At 47.8% G+C, this 13,506-nt stretch overlaps 1 protein-coding gene across 1 annotated transcript in view; it reads left to right on the top strand.

The window, feature by feature from the left end:
• Positions 1-13,506, top strand: part of ACOXL (acyl-CoA oxidase like) — a 53,267-nt gene that overhangs the window by 34,687 nt on the left and 5,074 nt on the right. The window contains exons 6-10 of the mRNA XM_043553329.1: positions 4,615-4,701; positions 5,029-5,127; positions 9,623-9,737; positions 11,194-11,280; positions 13,329-13,401. Of these exons, the coding sequence (XP_043409264.1) occupies positions 4,615-4,701; positions 5,029-5,127; positions 9,623-9,737; positions 11,194-11,280; positions 13,329-13,401 (461 nt within the window). The remainder of the gene's footprint in view (positions 1-4,614; positions 4,702-5,028; positions 5,128-9,622; positions 9,738-11,193; positions 11,281-13,328; positions 13,402-13,506) is intronic.

Raw genomic sequence — 13,506 nt, 5'->3', positions numbered from 1 at the left:
CAACACAAGGTGCGCGCAGATTTAGAGTTTTTGTTAGGTGTCCTCCCCTTTTTCTCATTTCCTTACCACTGCTGTCTTCGGTCTTCTCAGAACAAATGGAATTCTTTGGGTCCTGTCCACCGAGGTGGACTGGAGGCCAGGGTGCCCACAGGGCACGATGATAGCAGTGGACACTGCTCTCTGAGAAGGACACTTTGCCCTGTGCCCTCAGGATGGCTTAGTGCCCTTCTTCATTCAATCTCTGTGTCCTTGTCTTAGCGAATCCATTCCCTTCTCTCTGGCTGCTCCTGCAAGCATCCCCCACCCCTGCAATGGGCCTCCACCCGTCTGGAGACTCGGGACAAAAACCCAGGGGTCACCTGGAGCCCTCTCTTGCCTTCTTCGCCCAAATCCAACCCATCAGCTCTGTCTCCAGAATCTACCTTGATTGCCTCTGCTTCTCACCCCCTTCACCACCGCCGTCTGACCACTGCTCTTGGACTCACCTCAGTGGCCGCAGCGTGGGCACCTCCTTGCCGGCTGGGCTGGGATCCTTGCCACTCACGAGAGGCACCTGCTGAAAGCTTATGTTAGGCCAGGGAGTCATCTGCATAGAATGCTCAGGGGCTCCCCCTGCGTCGGCCCCATTTGGTCAGATTATCTGCGTTTCAGAGAATGTGGCTTTGGGAACACACTGTCCAGCTCATGAGGGAAAATCCCCCCATTTTAAGTGACTGTGTGGATTGGGGTCATGCAGACACCGCCTCTGTTAACTGCTGCGGTTTCTGCAAACCTACAGGTTTCACTCACCAGCCCAGTGCTCCTACTAATGGCATTTAATGAATGGAGGTTTTCAACATGTGGATGAAATATTCGCCCCACCTCCCTTTTCTAAAGAGGAGGAAAGGATTTAAAATCTAGAAAAGGGCTATCTTTGTAAAGAATGCATTAGCCACCCGCCAGAGAGATTGAGGGGTAGAGAATTCAATCTGTTTTAGTTTTAGAAAAACACTTTTCTTTAACTTGATTTCCAAGATGGCTTATGGGGGAAACATTACTATTTGGGTTGATTGCATCTTTCCAGGCTGGAATTAGCAGTGTATCACAATGGTTCTGTGGAGGGGGTGCTGAGTCATCAGAGTGTTGAGCGTTTCTGAGGACACTTTATGCTTCTCCAAATGAAAGCACTCCATATGTCAGATGCTATTAATGACATTTGTCTGTCATGATGTCAGAGCGTTTCAGCTGGTCAGGCTGTTAAAGCTGAAGTGCCCTTTAAGACAGCGAGTGCCAGGCTGACCATGCACGTGGAGGACAGGGACGAGTTCTCGCCAGAGGCTGGTGCCAGTTCCCGGACAGGAGCATCTCAAGATTCTGTTCCCACCATTTCCCTTCCTGCAAAGTCTTCCCTGGGGTTACTTTGTCTGCTAAGGCTCATTCAATTATAGCGACACCAGGAAGAAAAGGTACCTAGGGGCTGCTGTATTTGAAGAGTCCAGAGTGCATCAGGGTTCAGGGGTGGACGTGTGGCACCTGGTCTGTCTCATGTCTCTACTTTTCTCCTTCTCCCCACCTTGACCCCATGTGTTGGTTTCATATACCAGTTCTTGCGAAGGCAAGAGCGGCCAGCGGCACTGGGCCTCCATTCTTCCAGGTCCATTGCATTGAAAAAGAGAGAGCTGCTTTTCTGTACTAGTCCACCCATGTGTCCCAGAGCCCACTCTGGTTGGATCCATCCAGATCATGGGTCTATGCTGAAGCCATCCCATAGGGCCATGATATTATGCAGATTGGCCAGTCCTGGGTCCCAGGCTTATCCTAGAGCTGGGGGTGGAGGTCAACATCAGCCACAAACCACTTGGACTGATTGTGGGAGAGGAGGGCTCCCCAGAGGAAAGCCAGGGCTGTGTGGTTGGGGCAGGAGAAGGCGTGCTAACCTGCAAACACAGCCATTGTCTGAGCTCTTCTGTCTTTGTCATCAGTCCCCTGCTCCCTTCAAATGGCCTCACTCCAGTCACCCTTCCTTCTCATCTTCCTCCTCATCTTTCCCCTCCTTCACTTCCTTCTTGCCAGCAACACTTTCCCAGGGTTTATAAACGACCAAAGTACTTGGCAGTTGACCGTCACTGAATTCTCGCAGCAACCTTAGGAAGTGCTATTAGGCATGAGGCAGCTTGGGTGGGGACCCCAGCCCTGCTCGCCATCTCAGGGTGCAGCCTTGGGCTGGCCAGTCCCCTCTCTGGAAGCTCAGTGTCCTTATCTGTCACATGGGGGTGATAATGTGTTTTTCCCAGGGTGGTTGTGGGAATCAGCGAGCTTGTGTGTGTGAAGCTCAGTGCTCGGAAGGCTGAGGGCTCAGTAAGAGTGGGGGTGCTCATCGCTCACTGCTTTTGTCGGAAGTGGGAATAAGGATTGCTATTCGTCCAAGGTCCCACAGCCAGTGGGTAGCAGAGCTGGGCTTTGAGCCCAAGCTCTCTCATCTCATCCCAGGCTGAGTTCCGGCTCGTTTTGCAGCATTGCATCTTCCATCAGCTTTCCTGTTGCTCATGGCCGGGCTCACCTCTGCAGGCTGGGCCAGTGCCTGGGGTCAGTGCACAAATACTTTGTTGCACATCTTCTACATACCAGGCACTAAGCTAGCCCTTGAGCAGACAAGGCAGACTGAACATTCAGAAGGGTCATTTGAAAGACAGACACAACTGGTGGTGTCATCATTCCAGGTTTCAAGTTATATCACAAAGCGGTAGTAATTAAAACAGTATGGTACTGGCACAAAGATAGAGATGTAGGTCAATGGACTTGAACAGAAAACCCAAAAATAAGCCCACAATTATACGATCAGTTAATCTTTGACAAAGGAGGAGTGAATATACAATGGGAAAAAGTCTCTGCAACAAATGGTGGTCGGGAAACTGGACAGCAACATGGAAAAGAATCAAACTGGACCACCTGATTTCACCATACACAAAAATAAACTCAAAATGGATTAGAGACCTAAACGTGAGAACCGAAACCATAAAAATCCTAGAAGAGAGCACAGGCAGTAATCTCTCTGACATTTGCCGTGACAACGGTTTTCTAGCGATGTCTCCTGAGGAAAAGGAAATAAAAGCAAAGATGAACTATTGGGAAAACATCAAAACAGAATGTTTCTGCACAGTTAACAAAGGAACAATTCAACAAAACTAAAGTCAACCTACTGAATGGGAAAAGATATTTGCAAATGACATCTTCAATAAAGGATTAGTGTCCAAAATATAGAAAGAACTGATACAACTCAATACCCCAAAAACAAATAATCCAATTAAAAAACGGGCAGAAGACACGAACAGACATTTCTAAAGAAGACACCCAGATGGCCAACAGACACATGAAAAGGGGCTCAACATCACTCATCATCAGGGAAATGGAAATCAAAAGTGTAATGAGATATCACCTCACACCTGTCAGAATGGGTAAAATCAAAACCACAAGAAACAAGTGTTAGTGAGGATGTGGAGAAAATGGAACCTTCTTGCACTGTTGGTGTGAATGCAAAGTGGTGCAGCCACTGTGGAAAACAGGCTGGAAGTTCCTCAAAAGGTTAAAAATAGAACTACCCTGGGGGCGCCTGGGTGGCGCAGTTGGTTGAGCGTCCGACTTCGGCTCAGGTCACCATCTCACGGTCCATGAGTTCGAGCCCTGCGTCAGGCTCTGCGCTGACAGCTCAGAGCCTGGAGCCTGCTTCGGATTCTGTGTGTGTGTGTCTCTCTCTGCCCCTCCCTGGCACATGCTCTATCTCTCTCTCTCTCTCTCAAAAATAAATAAACTTAAAAAAATAATTAAAAATAAAACTGCCCTACTCTCCAGGAATTGTACTACCAGGCATTTACCCAAAGAATACCAAAACAGTAATTCAAAGGGATACGTACTCGCTTATATTTATTGCAGCATTATTCACGATAGCCAAACTACGGAAGCAGCTCAAGCGCCCACCAAAGATGAAGGGATAAAGAAGATGTGGTGTATATACACAATGGAATATTATTCAGCAATAAAAAAGGGTGAAATCTTGCATTTGCAACCCCAGGGATAGAGCTAGAGAGTGTAACGCTAAGCAAAACAAGTCAGAGAAAGACAAATACCACATGACATCACTTCTATGTGGAATTTAAGAAATAAATGAGCAAAGGGAAAGAAAGAGAGAGAGAAGAGAGGACAAACCAAGAAACAGACTCCTAACTATAGAGAACAAACTGATAGTTACCAGAGGGGAGAAGGGTGGGGAGTTAAGGGAAATAGGGAATGGGGATTAGAAAGTATACTCACCATGATGAAATGAAAGAAAGGAAAGTGAAAGCAGAAAAAAAGAGTCATTCGATGGGCTGAACTGGGCAGCCCTGAGGATGGAGAACTGACACTTTGTGGTGCTGGGTCCTCCTCTCCAAGTGACAGAACCATGGGCTATGTCTGCTGACAGGGACTGGAGCTTCCCAGGCAATGAAAGGAAGGGCACGGATGCCTTGCTGCTGGTGGGGCTTACGTAAAGCTTGATGAGCTGAACAGACGCTCCCTGAGTGGCCCTTGACCAGGGGTTTCGTTGTCATTAAGTTGTTGACTGTTGCTAACGATGGCCGATGTCGTGCTTGTTTTCAGCGTGGAATAATTTACTGGCTATTTGGTGGCGCAGTCAGGAATCTCGGAAGCCCGGGACATGTGACTAAGTGGCTTCAGCCACTCCAGGTATGGCACGTACCTCAATAGATGTCTTCCGTGGAGAGCCTTAAAAGTTCACAGTAGCTAGATGTGTGCGTGTGCATGTTTGCAGAACAAGAAAAGAAATCAGAGAATGGGTGGCGGCAAGAATCTTGTTCAGAATGAGAATTTCAAGACTAGCTTCTAATAAAAATTGTCGTATTGTTATCACATTAGCTGCCGCCGGGCTGAATTCTTACAATTCTCTCCAATTCACCTCTTCCCCTCTCACTCATAGTCTTGATTATCAGAGAAGTCTCCGTTAGAGCAACCACCTGACTAGCTAATGCCCTTATACTGTCTGGTAAACTCCAGGGACAGAAATACACTGGGATGTTCGCAGTGACCGAGAGGGGCCACGGGAGCGTCGTGAGAGGGATCCAGACCCAAGCCACCTTTGACCTCTCTGCGCAGGTGAGGATTCTGCCCATCATTCTGCAGTTCAGGGTGGCAGGAGACCTGTTCAGAACAGGACTCTCCTTCTTCCTGAGGCCAATCTCATATCCTCTGTGTGTGCTGTCTGGCCCAAGGTGCTCAGATTCGAACAAATGGGTAAGTGCTTCAGTCGAGGTGGGCATACGCTCAGCTTTCACGTGTCTAATATCGGCCAACACATTCACAGCACCCACTATGTGTGGGCGCCGCTCCACGTTCTCCACGTGCACTCATTAATTGGATGCCTTGTGACAACTCTGTGAGAACAGTACTGGAGCCATTTTGTCATCCTTCCCGAAAGCAGCAGGTAAATGACTGGACGAGACGCTTTTGTCTGCGCTCCCCTTTGCCCGGTGTGGCAGGAGGGTGCTGTGTGGGCTGGGGCATCCTTACTGGGAGCCACGCCCTCATTACTGGCATTAGGCCATGTTTTTAACCGTGACCTGCGTGAGAATTCACATGGCAACCAAAACAATTTCACAAAACGGTCTTAACTTTTACTATGTTTGCTGTATGTGATGAACTTTATTAGTTTTCCTTCCATTCTCATTTATAAAAAACAGTCCATCAAGACTCTCTAGCGGCGCCTGGGTGGCTCAGTCGGTTAAGCGTCCGACTTCGGCTCAGGTCGCGATCTCGCGGTCCGTGAGTTCGAGCCCCGCGTCGGGCTCTGTGCTGACGGCTCAGAACCTGGAGCCTGCTTCGGATTCTGTGTCTCCCTCTCTCTCTGACCCTCCCCCCCATTCATGCTCTGTCTCTCTCTGTCTCAAAAATAAATAAACAAAAAAAATTTTTTTTAAAGACTCTAAATTGATCTCTCTCCACTGATGCAAGGTGAAAACCCTGCTGTATAAATCTACAGATATCACTATTTCTTTAGCTCCTGCTCCCCCTGAATAAAGAAAGTAACTATTGGGGTGCCTGGGTGGTTCAGTCGTTTAAGCGTCCGGTCATGATCTCCTCTCAGCTCAGGTCATGATCTCATGTCACAGTTCGTGAGTTTGAGCCCCGCGTCAGGCCCTGTGCTGACAGCTCGGAGCCTGGAGCCTGCTTTTGATTCTGTGTCTCCCTCTCTCTCTGCCCCTCTCCCACTGATGCTTTGTCTCTTTCTCTCAAAGATAAGTAAACATTAAAAAAAAAAGAAAGTATTTATTTATTTCACTCCCCTTCATAGTTTCTTATTTGATTTTGGGCTTTCCTAAGAACTACAAAGGAATACATAAATTTTGGAGTTCTTTCTAGAAATGAGTTTGGGTAAATATATGTGTGCAAGTATGGTACATGAGTGTAGGTATGGCTACTCAGTCTGTTCTTCATTTTTTCTGAGTTTGTCTTTCAGAATCTGAATTTTTTGTGAGCAGGTTTTCCTGGCCCACAAATGCTAATTGAGGTGATCAGAGTTTACATTTTTTAAAAATGTTTATTTAGTTTTGAGAGAAAGAGCGAGAGACAGAGCTCGAGAGGGGAAGGGCCAGAGAGAGAGGGAGACACAGAATCTGAAGCAGCCTCCAGGCTCTGGCTGTCAGCACAGAGCCCGACGTGGGGCTCGAACTCACGAACCGCGAGATCATGACCCGAGCCGAAGTCGGACGCGTAACCGACTGAGCCACCCAGGCGCCCCATAGAGGTGATCAGAGTTTAGAATGACAGATTCAAATGATGGTTGTTTGGGACTATGTTCATCCTGTCCTGCCCAGGTGATAGTTCTCTACAATTGTCAGTGATGTCCAAGGTCATAGCAAGAATAAGGACTGACAGTTATTGAATGCTTGCTATGCGCCTGGCTCAGTGTCAACCCCCTTCTGTTTAGTTTACTGTCTTCCCTCGCAATAACCATCCGGTAAACGTGATGGTAAGCCGCTTCTGGTAATGTAGCACATGTGTGCTAGGCATCAGGTTAAGCAGTCTACATGTAACATTGTGTTAACTATCCTATAGTTTTATAGGAAGGTATAGGGACAATAGTCCCTATTTTCTAGGCAGAGAAACTGAGGCTCACAGAGGGTAGGAAAAACGGGCTCTGAGTACGTGGTTAATGAGCGAGTCTGGTTCAAGTGGGTGGGACTGCCCTTAACAGTTGAGCTCCTCTGCCAGTGGTGGGATGCTGACCACACATCTTTTGGGTTTTAGGTCGGTCAGTTTTTTCTCTCCCTAAACCATGGTACTGAGGTCACCTTGCTCTTGTTAAAGGGCGGGGGGCGGTGGGGGGGTGGGGGGGGAACTGCATCCAGAGTTCTTATTTATTTGTTTCTTTTTACAATTATTATTTTTTTTCCCCGCCAAAATCACTTCCCCGTGTGGGTCCCCTTTTCCCCAAGCAGCATAAACGATTTAGCTACCTGGTGTGCTTCCGCAGCTGCCGCTTCCTGCAGGGGAGCCGCAAAGTTGAAATCATAATGATGAGGACACTCTGGAGAGCGCTGTGCCTCCGGTAGGAGTGAGAGAGAGAATGAGCCCATCATAAACTCAAGCCACTGAGAACTGACAGAGCAAGGGGACGGGTTTCTCCCTCATCGCTTTCTGTATTTCCCCCCTCGTTTCCTTTTTAAAATGCTAGAGCATATCGAATGAGCCCTCTCTCCCACAAGGACTGTTCCAATCTCTTACACTTTCTTGGTTATTCTTCTCTGTGGGTTGGCTGTTTTATTTTTATTTTTTTGGACAGGGGCTGGGTTAGTGGTACGGAGAATTAAGAAGCCAGAGAGAGGTTTATTTTTACATTTTGCGCTAAATAGCAAAAATGAATGAGGCTAAGAGCTCTCGGGCCAAAGACTTGTTTTGTTTTGTTTTGTTTTGTTCTAGTGCTTACAGCACTGACCAATTGGTTGGCCTTCAACAACTAATTATGGTAGGAACCAACACACATGGTGTGCATTATTTAGATCCTGCCTTAACGCCAGCATTTTGGTTTATGCAAACTTTCCAAATCAAGGGTCTTTGCCAGAGGTGACAAACCTCCTTTCCCAGAGTATATCAGATGTGTACGGGGATGGATGGCCTCCTGCCTCTTCCCCAGCTCACCAGATCTTTCCTGCCAGGACAGGGTGATTCTACTACTTCTCTTCCTACCCTCCAGGGGTAAGCATCTCTTCACCACATGGGGTTTTGTGGGGTTTTTTTTTTTTTTGATGTTGTGTGTGTGTGTGTGTGTGTGTGTGTGTGTTGTGTGTGGTGTTTTCGTTGTTGTTGTTACTGCATCCAGCCTCAAATAATTCCTTTCTTTGAGAAGTCCTGGCTGACCTGATAAGATAAGGGCAGTCTCCAGAGACTTCTCTTAAAAACAGATTCAGCTTGTCCACTTACGTTTCCGAAAAGCGCTCGCACATGTTAGAAGTTTGCCTGCGCAAACATATGTCAGAGAATGTTTCCTTAGGCTTCAGGAGTGTATTTCTTGGCCAGTGGGAAAGTGTAGTCTATGCACCTGAAAATCTGAATTCTGAGATCATCTTCACGCAATCAGTCGCTTGTTGGTTTAGTTCAACCACATCTTCGATACTGTCAGCTCCAATGAAAGGTGCAATCCTGCCCGTTTGCCGTTTCCCCTGGATTCTCCGACCTGTCCCGGGGACCCCGCATTCAGAGCTGACAGTTATTGTCAGTCCCTCCTTGGCAAGAGGTTGAAGGGTAACTCGGGTGGCAGGCAGAATTAGAGGTGAAGGGGAGCATTTCCACTGGGATTCTCTACTGGCTTCTGGAGAGGGGGAAAGAGAAGACCGAGATTGAGCAGAGCCTGAAAACAAAAGCCCTGTGTGTTCTTCTGACCGAAGTTTATCTCAGGCTGTATGGGGCTGGAATCCCCGGTCATGCTGTGGAGACAAACTGGGTGGCATATTGTAAGGTTCTTTCCCTTATAAGATGGAGAGTTATTTACCAGTGCTTCAGTTTAAGGGCTTATGCATTTGGGGGAACTTTTAATTATTATCTTCATTGACCAGGAAAACAGAGGGGCAGGTTCTGAAACAATCATCCTAAGGGTCCAATGAGGTTTTTTCTTTTTATAAAAATCAGAATTGTGTGGACTGAGATTCTAAGCCATGGTGGAAATAGGTCATCGTTGTCTATTAGGCTTGCTATCAGCCAGGCATATGGTTTTGGCCCTCAGTTGGTTGCTATTTAAATAACAGACCCATATCAATGAGGTAGGGATTTTAAAGGCCTGGGCAAGAGTGGAGGGCATGAGGAACTAAGTCATTTGGCCAGAAGGGGCAATGCCCAGCAGGCAAAATAAAACACATAGATGTGGACTCATCCAGCTAGGGGTCCCAGGTCATTAGATGTCCCGTCTTTCCCTGTGAGCCTTGCCAGTGGGGTGTTTGGGAGTGAGAGTATATATCACCAGGGGTTGGGGGGTTTTGCCTGCTCCTCTGCCGTGAGGTCATGATGTGGTTCTATTTCACAGTCTTTACTGCACTGAGCCAACGGGTTGAAATGAGCCATAAGAAAGCAGAAACTCGAACGCGCTTTTTCTGTGTAGGAGTTCGTAATTGACACGCCGTGTGAAAATGCTGAGAAGATGTTCGTCGGAAATGCGATGCATGGGAATTACGCGGCCGTGTTTGCTCAGCTCATCATAAATGGAAGGTCTCAAGGTTTGTTGCTGGCGCAGAAAGCGAGAATAATTTTCTTTACGATTACTATTTTCCAGCAAGTGCTTTACCCTGAAAGTGCATTTTACGGCACCGTTTTTGGCTTGTATAAAATTCAGTACCAACTTTATCTCTTAAATATTTACGATGACAAAATTTATGATTACATTTTGGCATGACAGTAGTTACCCCCCCCCCCCCCCCCGGCTTACCCACAGTTTTGCTTTCCATGGTTTCCGTTACCTGCAGTCAGCTGTAGCCTGGAAAGAGATGATCCTTCTTCTGACGTGCGGTCAGAGGGTCAGTAGTAGTGTTCTCTGCATCCCAGGGGCTACATCATTCCCCGCACATCTCATCATTCCCTGTACATTTTATCATCTCATACCATCAAGAGAAGGGTGAGTGTAATGTAAGAAGATATGTTGAGACAGAGAGAGCACAGTCATGTACCTCTTTTTTAAAAATGTTTAGGGGCGCCTGGGTGGCTTGGTCGGTTAAGCGTCCGACTTCGGCTCAGGTCATGATCTCACGGTCCGTGAGTTCGAGCCCCGCGTCGGACTCTGTGCTGACAGCTCAGGACCTGGAGCCTGTTTCGGATTCTGTGTCTCCCTCTCTCTCTCTGACCCTCCCCTGTTCATGCTCTGTCTCTCTCTGTCTCAAAAATAAATAAACGTTAAAAAAAATTTAAAAAAAAAGTTTATTTATTTTTGAGAGAGCACAAGTGGGGGAGGGACAGAGAGAGGGGGACAGAGGATCTAAAGCGGGTTTTCTGCTGACAGCAGAGAGCCCCATGTGGGGCTTGAACTCACGAACCGTGAGATCATGACCTGAGCTGAAATTGGACGTTCAACTAACTGAGCCACCCAGGTGCCCCCACATAACTCTTACTACAGCACAGGGTTATAATTGTTCTATTTTATTATTAGTTATTGTTGTTAATCTCTTACTGGGCCTTATTCCTAAATTAAACATTATCATAGGCATGCATGTATGTATAGGAAAATGCATGGCATGTATAGATGGGGTTGGTACTATCTGTGGTTTCAGGCATTTACTGGGGTCTTGGACCTGTGAACAAGGGCGGGGGGACTGCTGTATACGATTCAGTCATAGAACTGACTGAGCTTCAGGATCAACACAATTGTATACTGTCCCAGGAAATGAATAAAGCTCTAATTATATCTTTAGAAAAGAGAGTTTATTTTATTTTTTTTTAATGCTTATTTATTTATTTTTGAGAGAGCTACAGAGCGAGCGGGGGTCGGGGGGGGAGGGCAGAGAGAGAGGGAGACAGAATCCCAAGCAGATTGTGCACTGGCAGCACAAAGCCTGATTCGGGGTTCGATCCCCTGAACCATGAGATCGTGACCTGAGCTGAAATCTAGTCAGATGCTTAACTGACTGAGCCACGCAAGTGCCCTGAAAAGAGAGTTTAGCGCTGTCTCTTTGTCATCCTTAGGGCCCCACTGTTGCATTGTTCCTGTCCGCGATGAAAACGGAAGCTTGTACCCAGGAGTGACGGCCGTTGATATGATGTACAAAGAAGGTGAGTCCCCAGGTGACCCCTCTCCTACCCTCATCTGCATCTTTTGCTGCTCCCTGCCTCCCTCCCCCTACCCGAGGGAGAATCTAAAATAATTCACCAAAGCAGTGAAGGCAGAGAAGACTCTGATTTTGAAGCCCGATGAGAGTCTTTTATGTGAGAACTGTTGGGGAATGTTGAGGATTGCCATTTAGGAATATGCACTGGCCTCATTTTCTCCCAGCCTCTCGCATTTTCTAGTCGCGAGGCAGCTTCGCCCCGGGTAATTTTGCCTCCTCTCCTCTTCTTGGATGTGTGGGCTCTCAGAGGGTGGGTTGAGGTGATATCTCTCCTGCCCCTGAGCCAAAGCCTGGTGTTGGTGCCCAGGAGGCCCCTGATGAATCCTAAGGACTGACTCGGTTTGCTGGGGCTGTTGTACCGCAGGCTGAGTGGCTTAAACAACAGCACTGTATTGTCTCACGGCTCTGGAGGCTCTAAGTCCAAGGCCAAGGTGCTGGCAGGGTTGGTTCCTTCTGAGGGCTGTGAGGGGGAATCTGTGCCAGGCCTCTCTCCTTGGCTTGTCCATGGCTGTCTCCATGCTTACATGGCGTTCTCCCTTCTCGTGCGCGTGTCTGTGTTCAGATTTCCCCTTTTATTTTATTTTTTAAAAAAAAAATTTTTTTTCAACGTTTATTTATTTTTGGGACAGAGAGAGACAGAGCATGAACGGGGGAGGGGCAGAGAGAGAGGGAGACACAGAATCAGAAACAGGCTCCAGGCTCTGAGCCATCAGCCCAGAGCCTGACGCGGGGCTCGAACTCACAGACCGCGAGATCGTGACCTGGCTGAAGTCGGACGCTTAACCAACTGCACCACCCAGGCGCCCCAGATTTCCCCTTTTAATAAGGACACCAGTCCATTGGATTAGGGCAACCCTAATGATCTTTTCTTGACTTTGTTACCTCTGTAAAGACCCTATCTGCAAATAAGGTCACATTCCTAAGTACCGGGGGTTAGAACTCGAACGTGTGGATTTTGGAGGGCGGGGGGCACAATTCAATTTATAACACTTGGTGAGAGCAGGCCATACCCGTGGGCTCCCCTGGTTGTCCACAGCCAAGGCCAAATCAAAGCAAAGAAACAGGTGGGGAGAAGGAAAAAGGAAAGAAGAAAAAGAAAAGAGGGAGAAGAAGCCGATCCTTCGGTGGAGGGGATAGTCTCGCCTTGGCCTGTCAGTGTTTACTGACCGCCGCCATGGCTGCTGGAATGGGCGGCGGGTGGGGTTGTGAGTGCTCTAATTGTATCTCTCAGGGGTGACTGAGGCCCTTGCTGGCCTTGCCCCTTGAAAGCACCTCTTGAGCAGACGACCCAGCTCTTGTGAAGTGGTGCCAGACATTGAACACACGGGCAACTTCAGAAAGTCTGCTTTGGTTTCCTTGTAAGCTCCTACCTGCAACCGTGTCCTTGTCAAGGGGTGATGTTCTAAATAAAGACATTTACTAAGTAAAGACTTTTTTTCCCCTTCAGATTAAATCTTTCTAGGTGCAAAATGAACAAAAAGTAGACCCCAGACTCTGATAGGTATCATTAGGAGAAGGGCCCAGGGGCTTTCAGGAACCTTCTGGGGAGTTGGGTCACCCCAGCCACCCACTGCTGTTCTTGTGGCCATTTTCTCTTGTCTTTTTAGACACTTGGCTTCACACATGTACCCCTTGTGCTGGGAAGGAAGCGCTGGGAAAGAGGAAAAATTTGACTTCTCTATCACTGGAGGAGTAAGCGGTTTTCCTGCCTTCTCTGAGTTCAGGCTGACATTCCTTCTGTTGCCTAGAGCTCTTCCTTTCCAAGTCACAGCACCGAGATCCTCCACCTGAGCCCAGGAGCACAGAAGGCACAGCTCCTGAAGAAAACAGAGAGCATCCCCACCCCCACCCCAAATAGGGAAGCATCAGCCATTCTGGGAGTGCAAAAAAGGGTTTTGAGTTTTAGTGGAGACAGGCCTGGGAAGGAGCAGGGGTAGTGGTTCAGATGCTAGCACGGATTTGCCCCCTGCAGCTCTCTTCTGCTCTCTCTAGGCCTGCGTGGTGTGGATAATGGGATTTTAATATTTCACGAGGTTCGGATACCAAGGGAGAACCTTCTGGATAAGTGAGTAGTTTTCTCTTTAACTCAGGTTGACTGTGTGTATGATCTCGTTGCTCTCGCAAACTAGGCCTGGTGTCTCCGTCTCATGGGCTGCACGTCTAGGCCGTC

Source organism: Prionailurus bengalensis, chromosome A3, assembly GCF_016509475.1.
Source record: "Prionailurus bengalensis isolate Pbe53 chromosome A3, Fcat_Pben_1.1_paternal_pri, whole genome shotgun sequence".
Taxonomy (NCBI): domain Eukaryota; kingdom Metazoa; phylum Chordata; class Mammalia; order Carnivora; family Felidae; genus Prionailurus; species Prionailurus bengalensis.
Note: the sequence above shows the minus strand (reverse complement) of the source record. Positions and strands in the feature narration are given on the sequence as shown.